This window comes from Typopeltis vanoorti, chromosome 2 (genome assembly GCF_054136105.1).
Source record: "Typopeltis vanoorti isolate ZY-2024b chromosome 2, IOZ_Tvanoo_1.0, whole genome shotgun sequence".
NCBI lineage: Eukaryota > Metazoa > Arthropoda > Arachnida > Uropygi > Thelyphonidae > Typopeltis > Typopeltis vanoorti.
The window spans coordinates 121,667,449-121,689,204 of NC_143550.1; the positions used below are offsets into that span (position 1 = coordinate 121,667,449).

At 35.8% G+C, this 21,756-nt stretch overlaps 1 protein-coding gene across 1 annotated transcript in view; it reads right to left on the bottom strand.

Moving 5' to 3' along the window:
- Window positions 1-21,756, bottom strand: part of Pi3K92E (phosphatidylinositol 3-kinase 92E) — a 381,915-nt gene that overhangs the window by 43,502 nt on the left and 316,657 nt on the right. The window contains exons 17-18 of the mRNA XM_090402293.1: window positions 19,997-20,075; window positions 1,306-1,479 (exon numbers count right to left, since the gene is read on the bottom strand). Coding sequence (XP_090258419.1) covers window positions 1,306-1,479; window positions 19,997-20,075 — 253 coding nt within the window. The remainder of the gene's footprint in view (window positions 1-1,305; window positions 1,480-19,996; window positions 20,076-21,756) is intronic.

Genomic DNA, 21,756 nt, shown 5'->3' on the forward strand with positions numbered 1-21,756 from the left:
TTATTCAAGTGTAAGCAAACAAAGTTTGCACCTGAAGTAACTTCAGGGCTCTGTTTGCTTACACTTGAATAAATGATTAACCCAAGTAGGGTTAATGGCTATATTAGCCATTAAAATAATAGCTTATTTTTAGAGGAGTAACATGGGAATTTTCCCAGAATAATACCCAAGAATATAATTTTTTTGGCAACTTTAATTTATAGTATAATCAAGTGGAAAAATCAACATCTCTAATTCAGAGTATTTTAGTAATGAGGTGTGACACCTTTTGGCTACTTTTATATGGAAATATGAATTCTGCATTACTTCAACCTTGGTATGAGGTTCAAACTTTGTTTGCTTACATTTGGATAAAGGATTAAACCAAGAATATAATTTTTTGGCATCTTTAATTTATCCTACTAGTTATTAAATATAGGATGTTATATTTAGCCAGTAATGATCAAGGATAGGAAGTAGTGGCAATAGCATTCAATACCAAACATGAAGATAACTTCTTGATGAGAAGGCAATTTTAAGTAGAGTTATGTTGGCAAACTTCAAAATGGGGAAATGGACAATAAAACATTTGTGCCTTCCTAAGAAAGAAGTGGAGGAAGTTTTTTGAATCATTAGAATAGGCAGCTGACATAAAGAAAAATATGTCAGCTGCCTATTCTACAATTATCATCACTCTTCCAGATTATAACCTGATGTTAAAAGGATTAGCATATCCTACCTTAAAGGAACATTTGAACAAATAAAAAGGATCCTTTGCAGATATAATTTGTATATCACCTTCAAACCAGCCTAGAAGTTGTCATCTTTCTTACTGCCTATCAAAGATATGCCCTACACCACCATCCTAATCTTAATTGGACAGACTGTATGTGTCTAAGTTTTTTGGGAGTGATTGCAGTTAATTGTTTATAATTTAAATTATACCTCTATTTCCATGTCTCTGAACTACGATAGTGTTTCCTCCTACTGTACAGCTATGTATATCATGTATAATATGACCCATTCTTGTATTCAGAATTTAAATGTTGCTACCAGTTATTCTGCCTTCTCCCTGAAAAAAAGTTCATAACATATTGAGCAAAATATATAGAAGTAATAAATTATATTTACTTTTCTGCTACACATGTGAAGCCAACAGAAATTATATTAATAATGGTTAGCATGGGCTTGACATGATTCTTCACACTCCATGGAGATGCCCATGTAGTTGGAATAATATATAACTATAATAAGTAGTTCAGCTCTATTATATGTAATCAACCAGAGATTCGGATTTCCAAATCAGTAAAATAAAAATCTACATACCTCACCTCATCAGGATTATGATCCTTTAGCCATGCCAACAGTGAACCTTTTTTAAAAGCTGATGTAGCAGTGAAGCCTTTATCTTTCTGTATATTAGCAATTGTGTCAGCATTTAATACTACTTCAATCAGTCCTGTTTTAAAGTCTGTAGCTATACACTGGTAAGGAATCATCCTAGAACAAAAATCATATTCAAATGATACATTTCAAAGTCCTATTGAAAACAGGACTTTGAGATATATGTCCCCATTCCACTACTGGAAGTTACAAATTTTAAGGATCACTGTTAATTTAAAATTAACTGGAAACAGCATCTTTTATGTAGATTATTATCTAAAAATGAAATAAACAATGTACAGAAAGTTAGCCACTCAACTGCTATATGGATGATATATATCAAGTAATTGATGCTTTGTATCTCATGCTATTTTGATTTTATTGGACAGTTCTCATCCACGTATTTACTGACATGAATACATGTTAAGGTTGCTGAGAAAAACTCAATTCTGCACAAGAATCTGTTGAAAGAATGGAATAAATGAATGCCAGGATGGGAAAAAAAAAGCATTTAAAAAAAAAGCAATAAAGGTTGAATCAAAGCAAGAAAAGATCAAAAGAAATCAGAACTGGACTTGCTACTTGTTTTACAGCTACAGAAACTGCAGCATAATTAACAATTGTTATTGATTTATTAATTTCACATTTTATAATTAGTATTTTGTTAGTCACTATATAATTAGGGATCCCAGATGCATTGGAAAAAAATACAGGACACTTATGACTGAGGGTGAAAGTTTAGTATGTGCGTCCACCACATACTAAACTTTCTTAAAATGATTCTAACTTTACAAGCGTGTGTGTGGTAAGGTTTACTATGCACACCAGTGGTGGCCGGTGAAAATTTTCAGTGGGGGGTGCTGCATATACAAAAATCTTTTTTTCTCCTAATCAATAACCAATTTATTAATAAATAAATTTACATATTAAAAAATGCTTCATTAAAAATATTTCACCCTCACCACAAACAAACACCAATAATAAAAGTTTCGTATCTCACAGGAATAAAGTGTGCAAGCATACGATACATTGCCCAAACGAGCAGTGTCAGAATCACTTGTAACGTGCAATCACAAGCGCAAACGAATATCGGCGAGTCTCACTAAAATTGGCCGAACGTGATAATTCCGACACTGTGTTAATCGAACAATTCCAATTATTAACTATTCAATCAATGTCAAAACATAAGCTGTAACCTTTAACATGTTGTATTGCATTTATATAATGTTGTAAGCATTGTTATTATTTATAAACACAAACAAAATTTAATTTTTTAATTTTTTTCTTTGGGGTGCTGCAGTGTCACAGTGCTTATGTGCGAGCTGCCACTGATGCACACACTTTTTAACAGCAGCCATAGAGTAATTAATACTCTGCAAGCACCAACCTGTTTCTCTCGGAGCAAGCTTCTAAAAACGGCATCGGCCAAGCGGACCGTTCCGTGCTATTTAAAGCTGAGCCAATATCACAGCACATGCCAACACGTCAGTGCACATGTACACGGTTCGAATGAACTTATCATTGTTGCAGTGTTAAACTTCAGTTTAATATAAACCAAAATAATCACCTCACGTTTCAACCCACATATCAGGGTCATCATCTGGAGTATACACACACATATATATATATATACAAGGAAATAAGCTACATTACAATATACACAGTATGCTAAAGTCACACTAATATGGTCAACTGTTAACATTACTAGCCTAACTTCTGGTGAAAAAAAAAAAAAAACTTTACTACATCAAAGTCGGAATCCTATTATTTGGTTACAAATCATTAAAAGATATATTAAATATATTATGTTACGGCCGAATTGGATAAAGGGAATGGATACACTATGATAATGTTGGATTTTTCTAAGGCATTTGATACGATACCACACGAAAGGCTGTTGCATAAACTGGAGAATGCGGGATTGGAATATAAACTCTTGACTTGGATCAAGGGATGGTTGACAGACAGATATCAAAAAGTAGTATACAGTGGGTGTGAATCTGCCAGATTTAAGGTGACCAGAGTTGTGCCTCAGGATTCAGTCCTTGGGCCATTATTGTTCAATCTATACATTAATGACATCAGGCAGGATTTAACATCAGATGTGTAATTGTTTGCTGATGATGCAAAGATAGGCAGGGCAATCAGGGATGCTACTGATATTCAGCAATTACAAAATGCTTGTCATTGGTTTGCTTACTTCCTGGGGAGTAGAGGTTCCACCTGGTAGTGAGTTTTGCCTGTCACAGGGAGGAATTAAAGGATCCAGTTCACCCTAGAAGTAGAAGTAAATAAGCAGTTAGCCTTTCTAGACCTCTTGATTCTTCACCAACCAGATGGTTATCTACAATTCACAGTCTATGGGAAAGAGACTCATACAGGCCAGTACATCCACGCTGAATCACATCACCATCCCAGCCAAAAGGCAGGTACTATAAAAACACTAGTTCATAGAGCCAACTCCTTTTGTTCTTCAGAAGAACTTTTACAAAAAGAATTACAGTATATTAATTCCTCCTTCATATCCAATGGCTATAAGAAGTCCTTCATAAAAAGAGCTTTAAGTAGTCGCGCTCCAGCATCCTCTTCAAGTACAGAAGAACCTACACGCATACCTATCCCCTATGTACACGGAGTTAGTGAATGCATAGCTAAGGTGCTAAAACCACTAAATATTTGTGTGGCTTTTCGACCCATCAGAAAAATCTCCACATTCCTAATGTCTCCAAAGGACAAGCTCCCACATCCCAGCTATCCAGGTGTCTACCAGATTCCCTGCTCGTGTGGATTATCATATTTCGGACAAAGAGGAAGATCTGCTCAGGTCCGGTTAGAAGAACATCAGTCGTACATCCAGTACCTTGAACCCGAACAGTCTGGAATTGCAGAGCATGCCATCAACACTGGACATAGAGTTAAGTGGAACAAGACAAAAGTCATTCACAAAAGTCAGTTCCTAATGGAACGGCTATACAAAGAAACATGTGATACATTACTTCACTCCCCTAACCTAAACAGATCTGATGGTCTATGTCTTTCCCCCTTGTGGGAGAAAGTACTTTATAAAGCAGCAAATCTTTCCTAACATATAATTGTATACATATATATATATATATATATATGAAAAAGTTTTAATGAGTAAAAATGAATTCGTATAATATATATATATATATATATAAATTAAATAAAAAATTAAATTATTATAATTGAATAATTAAATTACTAAATAATTAAATTTAAATAATTAAAAAAATAATAAAAATAAACAATAATAATAATTAAATAAATTTAGGAAATTTAACCTTAGCTACTTAGGTGGCGCTTTGTGAATATAACAGTTATTGTTTAATTAGCCTTGTACCTGTACTGATGATGCCTGTGATACTCAGGTGAAAATTCTACGAATAAAGAATAATTTACGCCAGTTAATTCCATTATTATAATAGTTAGTAATTAGTATTGTTTGTTATTTGTTTTTATGTTACATTAGTTTTTTTTGTAATCCTTGAAGATGTCTCATTGACTGAGACGAAATATAGGAAGAATTAAAATTCTGTTTTAATCCTTTCTGAGTGCTGTATACAATCCATTAAGCCTCCAACATGATACATGCACACTGCTTGGAAATAAGTTAATGGACACCCCCATGGGAAAGGTGTATCGTGCCATGTAATGAGTTATCCATTTGTAGGTATAAATTGGAGGAATATAGTGCTCTCAAATCAGTGCTACTGTGTCTAGGTAAAATGGCTGTGAGAAGGTGCATTGAAAGAGTTTGAAAGAGGTGTTGTGATAGGATGCCATGTAGCAGGTCTATCTGTTCAAGCCAACTGTTGGCAAACTGGGCTATCCCAGGTCAACAATCAATGACACCATACTAAGACGGAAGTGAAAGGATTGAATTGCAAGTGCTAACCACATGGATGACCCACCACATTCATCTAACATGACCATACAGTGTTATGAAGAATAATATGTGGAAACTGTCATTCGTGGGTTGACAAGTTGAAAGCAGAGTTCCTGGCATCGACTGGAACACGAATCTGTACAAAAACATTCAGAACTTAGGCTCATATATGGGTTTCCATTGTAGGACCATAACATGCAAGCCTCACATTAGCCAAACCAACATGCAATGTGATCTTCAGTGGTGCAAAGAGCATGCACAGTGAGAGGTGGAAGCCCAGAAGTTGTGTTATAGAGTGACGAATCATGCAACACCCTCTACTGAGCAGACTAATGGTGTGGATGTGGTGGATGCCCAGTGAATGTCTCTTACCTGAGTGCATAACCCCAACTATGAAATTTAGAGGTGACAGTGTGATGTTTTTACGGTCTTGTTTTTCCTGGTTTGGCCTCAGACATCTGATTGTAGCTGCATGAACATTCTGTGCAGTGCAATGCAATGCTTCTAAGGAAATGAACATTGTCTCTTTCAGCAAGACAATGCAACATGTTATAAGGCTTCTGATGTAAATGTGTGGTTTGTGGATATGAATGTCATTACATTTGACAGACTTCCACAGAGCCCTGATCTCAACCCTATTGAACATCTGTGGGATGAAGTGCATCGGGTCAAGGGATGTCCATCCCACAACAGTCCAGGACCTCTTTACATGCCTGTGGGAAGAATGGCCCAAAATTCCCACTGAATGCTATTATACACTTGTGGGAAGTATGTCCCATACGATTGCTGCAGTTATCACAGCAAAAAGGAGATCCTACATCTCACTAAGGTGGGAGCCATGGCTGTTTGTTCCTCACACCATAGTGTGAGGAACAAACAGTCAGAAAGAAAGTCATTCTTCCTGAAACAGTCAGAAAGAAAAGAAAAGAAAGAAAGTCATTTCTTTCTGACCAGTGTATATCTATTTGTCTCTTGGCTGCAAAAGTTTTTCTATCAGCTGCAAGTAGTATCGGACTTCTATAATGAAACCAGACACACAAGTTTGATTCTAGATTATGTATTGCTGTGATAATTTTCTTCTATCATATTTTTAAAGATCAAGGTTGGTAATGTGGTTAAGTGATAATCATTCAACTTCCACAATAATTAAGTAAGCTGAGTCTTCATACTTCCATATTACAAAAAAGGGAAACAGTTTAATAATTCTAAGATATATAAATAAAAGGAATATACAACATTCTGAATTTAGTAACAAAACTCATCTTAAAATCTAAAAAGCTAATTAAATACTTCACATCATACTGAACTCAACATATGCCAGCTTTTTAATTCAGAATGTTGTATATTTAGAATGTTGTAAAAGGAATAGATGTCCATTTTTATGACTAAACTAAATTTGTTTAGTCATAAAAATGGACATCTATTCCTTTTAACTGCATCTGCACATATCATAAGACTTGTAAGAAGCAGTTCCATTAACTCCTCGTGGAAACAGTTCTTTATCCTACTGTGAATAAAGGAATCAATTATTCTTCTTTGTTTAATGAAATGTACTGATAGCTCTCACTAAAAGTTTTAAGTTCTCATACCTGAAAATTACTTTTTTCTTAAAAATCTTGATAACATAAATTTACTATTTGCATTAAGGCTAGTGTTTAAACTTGAATAATAAAATCCTCAATGTGAATACTGCTGTGTTTCTCAAAAAAAGGCATAGATAACATTTGTGGTTTTTTAATCGAGTTTCTCAAAAAAAGTCACATACACTGTTTCTTCTTCCTACTTTTTCCTTTACGATTGACAACTTCTTCCTCTTCCTATACAAACAATTTCCCAAGAAAAATGATCAACTATTTAAAATTCAAACTTTCCGTACCTCTTCTCCATAAACAGGTGGGGTGTCACAGTTATAGTCAATTTATAATCTTTGGGGTCTGTGACACCCCACCTTACTAACGCTGGGTTAATTTCTTTCTATCTGTTATTGTAGTTATCTTTGAAACATAACAGCTAAAACTTAAATTTCTTTTTTTCTTTATGAAAGACTAGTACTAATGGAATTTTCTACTAAATATCTACCGAATTTCTTCTTCTTTTAAATTTCTACTGAATTTATAAGCTATCAATGTCCTCGGGCAAGGTCAAAATTTTGTTTTCTCCTGTGATAAGTATCTATTCTAGGGGAAGCTGGCAAAATTATGACCATTGTTGAGCATGACATCTCCAATCTATCCCTCACAGTGACTAGCAATATTCATATGGATGTGGCTGCAATTTCTACCTTGCAGGAACAACATTTTTTCTGTTTACCAATATACCACTTAGAGAGATCTTTGACCTTATCAAGTCACATTTCTCATCTACTATATTTGAATTTTTCAAATTCACCATTTATTTTTATTATTTTTCATGGAAAGGGAAAAAATATATAAATGGCTAGAAAGGACTACTATGAGTCCCCCCCCCCCACTTTCACTCCCTCTAGCCAATTTCTACATGGAATTTCTAGAAAATCCAACACTTAACACATAAACCAAGTTTTACATCATGTAGATGATGTATTTGCTATTTGGCCTCACAGTCCAGACACATTAGATGCATTCTTAGTGCACTTAAATAGCTAACATGCAAAATACACTTTACTTAAAAAAAAAAAAAAAGAAAGAAAGAAACCAACTGTCTCTCCTTTCTAGATGTACTAGAAGGGAGAGACAGTTGGTTTTTCCCTTTGCTGTTTATAGGAAACTCACATCAGCCACTTTTCTCAACAGTATGGCATCTTCAAAATACACAAAGATATGGGGCTATTTGTTCAAATGACAGCCCTTACTACTAAATATAGATAGCACCTCTGCATCACTTTTTAGGCAATGTAAATTACAGTCCATATAAACAGATTAAAATAATGCATACTTCTTCCTACAATCAATTCACAAGATAAAGCTATTTCCATCCCTTATATTCAAGATACATCAGAAAAGATAGCTCAAGTTCTCCACAGATGTAATCTACATAGCACTCACAAAGCCTACACCCAACTAGCAAAATTCATCTGTTCTCCTATGGATCAGCTTTATTCCTCTTGTAAGTGCCTTATCAACCATAATAAACACAGCTGCATTAATCTGCCAAAGATTTGGGAGACTTTCATTCTAAGGCCACATCTACCTTGACTTTTCAGAATTAACTCCTTTTTTATCTGCCCCCCCCCCCCTCACTAGAGTGCTTATTAGGACATTAGTTCTTTTTTGGTTACATTTTGAATTGTTTCTACAACTAAGTACTATACTGTCTGGAAATTCAGAAAAACAAGTTCAATAAATAAATAATTTTTTTTTCTAGTGTTGTTTATTACATGGAGCACAGTTATGAATCTCTTGCATCTTCTTCAGCACCTGTGCCAATGCTCATCCATTTCTTACTGCAGTTCATATCCAGCTCTTGCAACAACAGCTTAATACTTCTAACTCATTTATGTTTGTTATTTCATCCAGTTTCCCCTTTGGCATCCAGGGAACTAATATGTTTACTTGAACTGAATGAATTAAAATGAACAAATAACAACTCAGCTATTTCTACTGTATCTGACATTTCCCCCCCTCCCATTCAGATTCACTACGGTTATCCTTCCAACCATTATCATTATTTTTTTGTACTTGCTATATTGTTACATAAAATTCTTTTGGATTTACTTTGGACAGCTTCCTTTTATAATTGATGAATTACATTTTCATGACACTGAATCAATAGCATTTTATTTTATGCAGTTCCTGCTTTAGTGTTATTATTCACCCATTTGACTCCCATACAATTTATAAGAGGGGGGGGGGATCTGGAAAGTTCTGATAAACACCTAAACAAAAATGATATCAATGCAACTGATATAACTATAAGAACATAACTAGTGGTGAGTTATGAAAGAGCTTATGTTCTTATATTCTCATGTTTTTTCATGTGGTTATATAAGTTACTTTAATATCAGTTCTAGGTGTTTATCAAACTCTAACTCTGGGAATGGAGTCATGTAGATTCCTTCAGACATCCTTTGCATAATTTCCATGCACTGATGATTCTTCTATTATCATGCTTTCTATGTTTGTTATATTCATCTACTTTATACTTTCACATGCTCCCCCCTCCCCTTCTTAGTCAAAGTTCTTGCATGCAGTATTACCTCCCAAGTCAAAAATACATAATCTCTCATCAAATGAATTCATAACAGCCATCTTATTAATACACATCCTCTGATGCTATTACTATATCCTATGTTCTTATACTGCAACTTTACATGCTACTTGAGGTGGTTATCCCCAGTAATTTTATAAATCCTCTTTCCTGAATCTTGCACAATTTTTCCCTACAGTCTGCATCCCTATAATTGAAATCCTTGTATCCATAAAATATATTTCTATGCAGTTTACACTACCCTTAGGATGATCCTGGTCTGCAGCAGCAACCATATATTTTATCCTGTTAACTTCTATCTCACAAAAGCCCACTTAGGTGGAGGACGAATTTCATCATCCAGCATGAGACTCCTTCCCTGCTGATTGGAAGCATGAAGTGACTTGAAAAAGTTCAATGTTTAGTTTCTGGATCAAGGTGGACTATGTAAAAACTCAATAAAAAAATCTATCTATACACACACACGCTACTCGGGAAAGAAGTCAACAGACACTATAGTGTGAGGAACAGATAGCCATGGCATCCATCTTAATGAGATGTAGGACCTCCTTTCACTGTGATGACTGCAGCAATCCTATGGGGCATACTTTCCACAAGCATATGATAGTGATCAATGAGAATTGTGGACAATTCTTCCTGTAGGCATGTAATGAGGTCCTGGACTGTTGTAGGACAGACATTCCTTGACCTCACTCAAAGCAGTTACTCCCACAGATGTTCAATAGGGTTGAGATCAGGGCTCTGTGGAGGCCAGTCAAGTGTGGTGACACGTCCACAAACCACACAGTTATAGGAGTAGTCTTATGACAGTTCAGTCCATAGAAAGGCCACTGCATTGTCCAGAATGTTCAGGACAATGCAATGCTTACTGAACATTCTGAACAATGGAATGTTTTGTCCGGGATTTTCAGATACCTCTCAGTGCTCAACATTCATGGCACAACAAACAGAATTCAAACCATGATAAACAGGACCATATCATCACACTGCCACCTCTGAATTTCATAGTTGGGGTTGCGTGCTCTGCTAAGAGACATTCACTGGGCATCTGCCATACCACACCAACACCAGTACATCAAGCATGGTAGAGGGTGTAATGTGATTCATTGCTCTATAACACAGCTTTCCAAGTTTCCATGTTCCACTGTACATGCTCTTTGCACCACTGAAAATGATACTGCATGTTGGTTCAGCAGGTAATATGGGCCTTGCATATTGAAGTCCTACCATGGAAACCCATCTTGTGAGCCTCAGTTCTGAATGGTATCACTGATGGTTAACCTGGGAAGACCCAATTTACCAACAATTGACTGAACAGATAGACCTGCAACATAGCATCCTATACAATGCCTCCTTCAAACTCTGATAGTTCTCATTTAGAAGCGATTTCATCTGGATACAGTTGCACTGACTTGAGAGCATCATATTCTTCCAATTTATACCGATTACAAACTCATTACATGGCACGATGCAACTTGCCAATGGGGATGTCTGTTGACTTCTTTCCAAGCAGTGTGCATGTGTGTATAAATAAATAAATAAATTTATATACATATATATATATTAGCTCTTTGACATCCTTTCCTTCTCTTGGTTTCCAATTTACTTAATTTTTGTCCATTTTCATGGACAAAAATTAAGCAAATTGGAAACCAAGAGAAGAAAAGGATGTCAACGAGTAAGATGGAAGGCAGAGAGAAAGAGATTATTTTGAGAGGTTTGAGATAAAATAATGGACATTAGATAAGGGGAAAGCATACATCCAGCAGCAGATGGAAAGAGACAGAAGAAAAAATTTACTGTTAATTAATGAATTTCTCTATTAATAGAGAAAACTTTCTCACACGATTCTTAGGAATAGGTGGAACACAGGATAAATGCTTGGAAAATAGGGGAGTATTAAAAAAAAAAAAAAAAGCAATATAAATAGGAGTCAACCATGGAATGTAGTCCTTCAGAACACTATCTGAGAAATGCTATTAGGAGCATGAAAAATTCAAAAGATATGGCTACTCGTTGCAAACAAAAGTTTGCAACGAGTAGCCATATCTTGTTTTTAATATGATATTGCCTTTGATGCCATCTGTTCACGCCTCTAATCTTTCTCAAGACTCTCATATCTGCGGTCTCTAGTCTTTGGTCAAGTGTTTTACTTCTGACCCAGCTCTCAGATCCATAAGTTAAAACTGGTTTGAACACTGTCTTGTATACAGCTAATTTAGTGTTCCGACTAATTTTTCTCTTATTCCATATGAATTTATTCAAATGACTTCCCACCATACCAGCTCTGCTGATTCTGTTGTCTATTTCTATATTTAATTTACCATCTTCAGTAAAAATTGTGCCTAAGTAGCTGAAATGTTTTACTTGTTCCACAGTGTCTCCATTCACAACACAGTTGACATTTTCAATGATTCTGCCTATTTTCATTGTCTTTGTCTTTTTAATGCTGACCTTCATACCATATCTATTAGAACAGCTATTCAATTTAGTCAGAGAATCTTGCAGACTTGTAGCAGATTTATTTAGAAGTATAACATTATCCACATAAAGCAAAGAGCTGACATTAAGATCTCCAATTCTGATATCATGTTTAATACCACTTTCCTTCATAACGTGATCCATATAGATAATGAATAACAGAGGGGATAATATACATCCTTGTCTCACACCAGATTTAACATTAAACCATCTTCCTTTATTTGCATCAATTCTAACTACTGACTTACAACTCAAATAAAGACTAAGCATTGCTTGATATAATGCCCCATTGACACCATATAACTGTAACGTATTGAATAGCTTCTCCCTTGGCACCTTGTCATATGCCTTTTCCAAATCGACAAAACTTAAATACAGATCTTTGTTATATTCCCTTGCTTTCTCAACTATTTGTCGTAAAGTGAAGATCTGATCCTGACAGTCTCTATTTGGCCTAAATTCAGCTTGTTCTTCACCCAGCTTTTCTTCCACAATTCTTCTCAACCGTTTCTCAAGTATACTTGCATATATCTTACCAGGAACATCAATAGGGATATATCTCTGTAATTATCACATTCAGTTTTATTTTCCTTTTTATATATAGGTACTATGAGAGCTCTACTCCAATCATTGGGAATTCATCCCTCTGTCCAGGCATTCTGAACTATGCAGTGCAGCCACTGTAAGACTTTTATAACACCATACTTCAGCATTTCTGGTCGAATATCATCTACTCCTGTTGCCTTTCCACATTTCAAGCCTTTGATGGCTTTTTCTACTTCAAATATGGATATGTATTCCTGGCTGTATGCCTCTTGAGTGTTTTTTACCACTGTGCTGTCATCACTGCTTGTTTCATTTAGCAAATTTTCAAAGTAATTACTCCATACTTCAAGGATATCTTTTTCTCCCGTTTTCATTTCACCTTTATCATCTCTAACTCCATTTACAGCACTCTTTCTTCCATTCCTAAGCTTCTTCAACAACCTCAGGAATATTTTGCCACCTTCTTGATATTTATTTTCTGTGTTCTTGCCAAAGGTGAGTTTTACACACTGTTTAGCTTTCTTACATTTGTCTCTGTATTCTCTAAAAGCACAAGCTGACTTATTTGCCAGGAACTTTTGATATGCTTTCTTCTTTTCCTTCACTGCCTCTTTAACTTCCTCTGTCCACCATGGAGTTCTAATTTTTCTATCCTTGCAGACAACTTCACCACATGCCTCTCTATCTGAATCAATCAGGGTTTTCTTCAAGGCTTGCCAATGAATCTCCATGGTTTGGTTCATGTTCTCAAACTCTTTCATTTTAGCCGGCAAAGGTTGGTCGATTGGTAGAGCCTCTGCTACTAATGGCTCAGTTAAGTAAGTTTGAGCATGGTCAGTAGTTGGAAGGAGCCCAATCGTTCGATGCTGTTGGCACACTCTCCCTCAATGAGTCTGGAATCCCTGGAAGTGTCAAATAATAATCATCTTAATATTTTTCCTTCAATAATCTTTGTGTATTTTAGTCTACAGTTCACATCTGAGAGCTGCTCAACTTTAATTCACTTTAAAACTTTCTTAGATGTCATTCTTTTCAGTATGAAATTCAATTTTATCCTGCTCAACACTAAATAGTGATCACTTCCAATTTCAAATCACTTCCAATTTCAAATCACTTCCAATGTACACTCTGGTGTCCTGCACCAGGGAGAAAACATCACTATCAACAATAACATAGTCAATGAGACTTTTCTTATTCCTAGCCTCTTCTCTCCATGTAAATTTGTGCACATTTATATGTTGGAACATGGTGTTAGTAATAACCAGTCCATGTCCCGAGCAGAAATCCAATAGGTATTTCCCATTATTATTAGCCTTGCTCTTTTCTCCAAATTTTCCCAAAACATTTTTGTATGTCTGACAATCACTTCCTACTCTGCTATTTAGATCCCCAACAAGGACCAACTTTCCCTTTTTCACTGTGTCAGTAGCTTTCTCTAAAGCCTCAAAAAATTCCTCCACTTCTACCTTAGTAGAACCTTCCCATACACACAAATAAGTCTCATTATCCAGTTCCCCAATCTGCTATTTGCCCAAATCAATCTACTTGACACTGCCTGCCATTCAAGAATATTAGTCTCATATTTTGTGTTGAATACTATGGCTACTCCTTCTTTTCCTTGATTGTCATTGCCTGAATATAACATTTTATATTTATTGCTCAGAAAGATCTCATCAGTTTTTGTCTTTTTTGTTTCAGTCACCCCTATTATGTCGATCTGGTACTTATCTAATTCCTCGGCTAGCTCCATTTCTTTGCCATTCAGGCTTCTTATGTTGATAGTACTGATCTTTAACTCTGGTGATGTTGAGTTGGGGTGTGTTTTCAGATTTGTCCCAGTAGCTGACTTTTCACTGTTTGCCCTGGTTCCCTGTCGAAAACAACGGGGGGCCTTGTTTAACCGGGTGACGCCCCAGCCGGTATGAAATTTTGTCATGTTCTACCATCATTTTGTATTTTGGTTTAACCAATAGGAATACAATTTGGTCGGCTAAATCCCAAATTGCTAGTCCAACCTCGTTCATTCAGTATCCAGGTAGATACCCAACAGGGTGCACCACAAGAAGGTGAGGATTGGACATTAGGTCAGATGCCTGGTCGGTTCTCCGCATTCCTTTAAAGGCTATGTGGAGGTCTCCTCTCAGTTATACAGCTTTGACCTTTAAGCACTCCCTGAAAATGATCAAAGAATATGTAATTGGATAAAAGGGAGATGAATTAATGAGATGTGTTAGTTTATCTTAATGACCATGAACAGAATGTTAGGAGAGAATTCCTTCCTCCATACAGAAGAGAAAAGTTGATAGCCATTACAGAGATTATAGTTGAGATATTAAATGAGCAATTCATATAGATATTTCATCTGCATGAGTGAACTGGGAAAAGAGGAAGAGAAGGCAATGGTGAGCAACTTGGTGTTAATAAAGCAGTTGAACTTAAAGTGGAAAGAGGGAAAAACTGTTCTGCTTCATACAGGAAGTGATAACACTGAGGCTTAGAATTATAAACAAATTTATATATCTGGAGTCGAGGTTAACTATTGGAGAGGTTAGTGAGAGCAAAGATATAGAACTGAATTGACAACAGCAACAGCGATTTGATGAAGGGAGATAATGTTTATGCAATCTGCTTAATTATTAAAAAAAGAGTGATATTTGCATTGGACAAGGAAGATGCATATAGAGTGGTATACTTACATTTTGGAAAGGCCTGAGATAGATAAGTTGAAAGACAAGATGGTATTTAAAATGAAACAGATGGGACTGGTGGATAACAGATTAGCATATCGGATTGAAGACTGACTATAGGTATCAGTGAGTTGTGTATGGGGGGGGGGGAAATATCCCGGAACAAGAAAGTCACTAGTTGGGTGTACCAAAGATCTGTTTTGGGACCACTGCTGTATAACTTATATGTTAATGATAATGGGGAAGGTTTGAGTGTGGAGCTATTTGTCATCATCATCATTAAATTCCTGTCATGTATCCTCAAGGGGTGTATAGGATATGATAGTACATGAAAAATTTACATCCTTTCTTTGTAGCTTACACGGTGATCCGAATGCATTTTTGAAAATTATGGAGACAACTACCATGTTTGAATAAAAACTTTAGTTTAATATAACTAAAATCTACATTCGACGTTTCGACCTTTATGTCAAGGTCATCTTCTGGAGCGTACAACTATACACAGAAAACAAGCTACGCTACAATCAAATTGGTTTGTTAAAGATACTGACCAACTGCTACAACAATTGTTGGCCTGACCTCTGGTGAAAAAAAAAAAAAAATTATACATCAACGCTAGAGTCCTATTATTAGTGTTATCTGTTGGTTGCATAAATACATTGGGTGCAACAACAAGTATCTATCTATCTATATACATTATTAGCATCATGATTATACTTGTAGATTCCAGCCAGTTGGTATGGAATGGTTTCTAATACTAGCTGAAGATTGGCTAGAGTCCTGACTTATGCTGGATCTTATATATTAGGTAGGCTGAATGTGTGCCATCCAGATCCTTGGAATTTTCATGCCATCTTTGTTGTTGATATTTGGGTGGTTTATCAGGATTTCGCAGGCTTCCTTAAATTTCCTTTCATACTAGATTTTTGTGTGGTGTAAAGAGTGGATGCTTTTCCAGTTGATTTGGTTTAAGGTGTTGAGTGCGTGGTCTGAGAGGCCTGCTTCACCATAATGGTTATATTTAATGTGTTCTATGTTGCGTATAGGGATTGTCCTCCTGTTTCACCAATGTACGGTAAGTTACAGGTGCAGCGGATGCAATAGACTCCAGGATGTGCTAATGGGAGGAGAGGATCCTTAGAGGAGTTGAATATGGTTTTAAGTTTAGTGGGTGGTTTAAAGGTAGCATTGAGGTTATAATGTTATAGGATTCTGTTGATTTTTTTTGATAATCCTTTAATGTATGGGATGGTCATGGTTTTACTGTAATCTAGATTCGTTTTTGTTGTTGTTTTATGGAGTATTTTATTAATAGTATTTTTGTTATAGCCATTATTTATGAATGTGTCGCTGATGATTTTTAGTTCTTGTTTCAGGGCTTGCTGGCTAGAGCAAATTTTTTGTAGCTCTGTTTTTAAGGGTGTTAATGACTCCATATTTTTGTGATGGGTGGTGGTATGAATTAGCATGTATGTATTGGCCAGTGTTTGTCGGTTTTCAGGAGACCGTGAAGGATAGACTGCCTGAAGGAGGATGGTGACTAGTGTGTCTAGGAACGGGAGCGAATTTTGATTTTCGATTTCGATGGTAAATTGTATGCGTTCGCGAACGTTGCTGACGTGTTCGCGATCTGGCCGCACGGGCTACAAATGCTAAACACATTCCTTAGCCACCTGAACAAACAACACGAACGCATACAATTTACCATCATGGACAATGAGACTTATTTGTGCCTATGGTCCCACAGAAGGTTCTACTAAGGTAGAAGTGAAAGAATTTTTTGATGCTTTAGAGAAAGCAACTGACACAATGAAAAAGGAAAAGTTTATCCTCGTTGGGGATCGAAATACCAGAGTAGGAAATGATTGTCAGACATACAAAAATGTTTTGGGAAAATTTGGAGAAAAGAGCAAAGCTAATAATAATGGCAAATGCCTGTTGGATTTCTGCTCAGGACACAGACTGGTTATTACTAATACCATGTTCCAACATAAAAATGTGCACAAATTCACATGGAGAGAAGAGGCAAGAAATAAAAAAAAGTCTCATTGACTATGTTATTGTTGATAGTGATGTTTTCTCCCTAGTGCAGGACATGAGTTAACAGAGGATGTGAAATTGAAAGTGATCACTATTTAGTCTTGAGCAGGTTGAAACTGAATTTCATATTGAAAAGAATACCATGTAAGAAAGTTTTAAAGTGAATAAAAGTTGAACAGCTCTCAGATGTGAACTGTAGACTAAAATACACAAAGATTATTGAAGAAAAAATTAAAGAGTTTGAGAACAGGAAATCAAACCTTGGAAATTCAATGGCAAACTCTGAAGAAAACATTGATTGATTCTGCTAGAGAGGTATGTGGTGAGGTTGTCTGCAAGGATAAAAAAAATCAGAACTCCCTGGTGAACACAGGAAATTAAAGAGGCAGTGAAGGAAAAGAAGAAAGCATATCAAAAGTTCCTGTCAAATAAGTCAGCTTGTGCTCTTAGAGAATACAGAGACAAATGTAAGAATGCTAAACACTGTGTAACACTAGCTAAACAAAAGTCATGGGAGGACTTTGGCAAGAACATAGAAAATAAATATCAAGAAGGTGGCAAAATATTCTGGAGGTTTGTGAAGAAGCTTAGAAATGGAGGAAAGAGTGCTGTAAAAGCAGTTAGAGATGATAAAGGTGACATGAAAACTGGAGAAAAAGATATCCTTGAAGTATGGAGCAATTACTTTGAGAAATTGCTAAATGAAACAAGCAGTGATAGCACAGTGGTAAAAAACACTCAACAGGCATACAGTCAGGAATACATATCCATACTTGAAGTAGGAAAAGCCATCAAAGGCTTGAAATGTTGAAAGGCAGGAGGAGTAGATGATATTCGACCAGAAATGCTGAAGTATGGTGGTATAAAAATCTTGCAGTGGCTTCACTGCATAGTTCAGAAAGCCTGGACAGAGGGATGAATTCCCGATGATTGGAGTAGAGCTCTCATAGTACCCATATATAAAAATAAAACTGAATGTGAGAATTACAGAGGCATTTTATTACTGAGTGTTTCTGGTAAGATATATGCAAGTATACTTGAGAAACGGTTGAGAAGAATTGTGGAAGAAAAGCTGGGTGAAGAACAAGCTGGATTTAGGCCAAATAGAGGCTGTCAGGATCAAATCTTCACTTTACGACAATAGTTGAGAAAGCATGGGATTATAACAAATATCTAAGCTTAAGTTTTGTCGATCCTGAAAAGGCATATGACAAGGTACTAAGAGAGAAGGTATTTAATAAGCTACAGTTATATGGTGTCAATGTGACATTTTATGAAGCAATACTGAAGTCTTTATTTGAGTTGTAAGTCAGCAGTTAGAATTGAAAGAAGTACAAGAAGATGGTTTAATGTTAAATCTGGTGTGAGACAAGGATGTACATTATCCTCTCTGTTATTCATTACCTATATGGATCACGTAATGAAGGAAAGTGGTATTAGACATGATATCAAAACTGGAGATATTAATGTCAGCTGTTTGCTTTATGTGGACAATGTTATAGTTATCAATATACCCGCTACAAGTCTGGTAGATTCCCTGACTAAATTGAATAACTGTCGTAATAGATTTCGTATGAAGGTCAGCAATAAAAAGACGACAATGAAAATAGGGAGAATTGTTGAAAATGTCAACTGCATTGTGAACGGAGAACCTGTGGAACAAGTAAAACATTTCAGCTACTTAGGCACGATTTTTAGTGAAGATGGTAAATTAAATATGGAAATAGACAACAGAATCAACAAAGCTGGTATGGTGGGAAGTCAATTGAATAAATTCATATGGAATAATAGAGAAATTAGTCAGAACAATAAATTAGCTGTATCCAATTTTAACTTATGGATCTGAGAGATGGATCAGAAGTAAAAAACTTGACCAAAGACTAGAGACCGCAGATATGAGAATCCTGAGAAAGATTAGAATTGTGAACAGATGGCAGCAGTGGCAATATCATATTAAAAACGAGGATATTAGGAAAGAACTCGACATTCTCAACATCCAGGAATGCATTAGCAGAGCTAATCTAAGGTGGTATGGTCACTTAAATAGAATGGGCGAGGAAAGATTAGCAAAACAAGTGTTCTCTGCTAGCTTGTTAGGAAAAAGACCCAGAGGAAGATCAAGATATAGGTGGATTAATACGGTACAAAGTACCTTAGACGACAGAAATATAAGATCTGATAATATTGGATTGGAGTCTTGACAAGTAACACACTGATCTGGAAGAAAATTGATATGGAAGTTAGTAATAATGTAAATTTTTCATGTAGTACTATAATATATCTGTACACCCCTTGAGGGTACAGGTAGGAATTTGATGATGATGATGATAAGAAGAAAGCCCTAACATATTGAGGACAATATATTTCAAGGGAAATGGCATTAGTGAGATAAACTGTAATCTGAAATTTCCATGATGGAAGAAAAAAGAATGAATATGTTAATCGTAAATTCAAGTTACAAAAAAGTTCAATTTATATGTGCTTGAATGATTTTGACAGAGTAGGGTACCAACCCCCCCCCACCCTCCAAATGCAATGTTCACTCACATTTGTAACTTGTGCACTATCAAAAGAAGCCTACTTCTATATATCAATGCATTAATAATCATTCAATATTTTGTTATTACTGTAGAAACAGCAAACCAATATGCACTTTAAAAAATATGAAAATCAATTTCTAGCTACTTCAAAAAAAAAAAAAATTATCTAAATAACTATTTAGACCAGAAGAATTTCTTTAAATTTAAATTAAGAAACTGCACATATCCAGTACGAACTCAAACCTCACCTGAGATCTAAGCCTTCATTCTTCCAGAGTTTATCCATGATACGAATCATCTGGAGAGTCAGCATATCTTGTCGTAAATCTATGACAGCAAAATTTAACCATGATTAAAAATTAAAATAAAGAATTTCATATGAAAAAAAAAAAAAATATATATATATATATATTATTCTTTACTTAAAACTTTGAATGTTAGGAACTGATATGCTGAAGAATTATGGAGAAAATAAAGGCATTTAAAAGATATAAAATGAATTTAATTGATATAAAAGTTAATATCAATTAAAGTTAAATTGACATTAACATTTTGATGTCCATAATGACATCTGGAATCCAATAACCAAATTGAAAGAGATAGTTGTAATTGTCATTCTTCTATCAACCCATTTATCAGTAAGGAAGGTTATTCTCAATAGTGAATAACACTTGATTCTCCTCCTGTTGCAGAGCATGGCAAAGACCTTAGCAGAGTTATAAAAAAAAAAACAATTCTAAAACTAAGGGAAACCAAATTCTTCTTTCGCTGAAAATCTCTGAAGAGCTGTCTCGAATGCTCTCCTAATGCCAACAACCATTGTAAACTTTTAATTTATTTTTTTCCTTAAAAGTCAATATTCAGCAATCCAATTTTTCTCATAGTGAAGCCATTTTCCTTGGAGACTTCAATGTTCACAACATCAGGTGGTTCTCCTACTCCAATTGCTCAGATCAAGCAGGTAGAGAGGCTGAGTCATTTACCATCATCAACCTTGTATAAATAGTACACATGCCCACCAGAATATCAGACAATCCCAACCACTCTCCAAATACCTCATACCTCTAACTCAATCCACGTATGCAGCAAATGTAGCCTGTCCTCTAGGTAGTTCAGACCACAATCTCATGCTGATCTCCTCCCATGAAACAAAGAATACAATTACTCACATCCACACATTGTATGGCATTACAACAAAGCAAAGCCAAGTGGGAAGAACTACATGATTCGTATGCCACATTTTGGATGGATTATTGCTTCCAGACCATCTGATCCAAATCTATGCTCTGAATGCATTATCAAAATAATTCTTATTGGCATGGAAACATTTATTCCTCATTCTACCCTGAGTTTGCATCTCCGATCTACACCTTGGCTCATTTGCAGGTGTGCCAAAACTGTACAAAAGAAGAATTATGCTTACTTACCGGTTTGCATCCAAAACTCCATCCTCCTATACTGCTTATACCAAAGCCTGGAATAGCTGCATGAGAACTATCAACGTGTCAAAAATCAAAAGCAGGAAATTTGCATTCTGCTAATGCTAGCCATGTATTCTGGTCTCTAGCCAAAGCCATTGGTTACACCTTTTGCCTAATATTGCTCCCATCACTGTTATATCCTGATAGCTCTTTTCATCATCACCCACAGAAAAAGTCATTCTCCTGGCATCTTGCTTCTCATCCAATTCTGATACTGATGATTTTGGTAAATGTCCCCCAACCATCCCACATACTCCACATTCAATGCCTGGCCAAAAAAAGAGATCAGGAAAATTTTGCTCAAATTGGATAATAAAGTCTCCTGGCACTGATGGCTTTCCTCTGATTGTCCTACAGGTCTCTGCTCCAGAGGTGACTCCCATCCACAGTCTTTTTTACACTCTCTTATTCCACTGGTATCCAATCTGCAGTTTGGAAATTAGTCCATATTCAACCTATCCCTAAAAAAAGTCAAGACAAATCTATACCCCTCAAACTACTGTCCAATTTCTCTTATTCCAGCAATT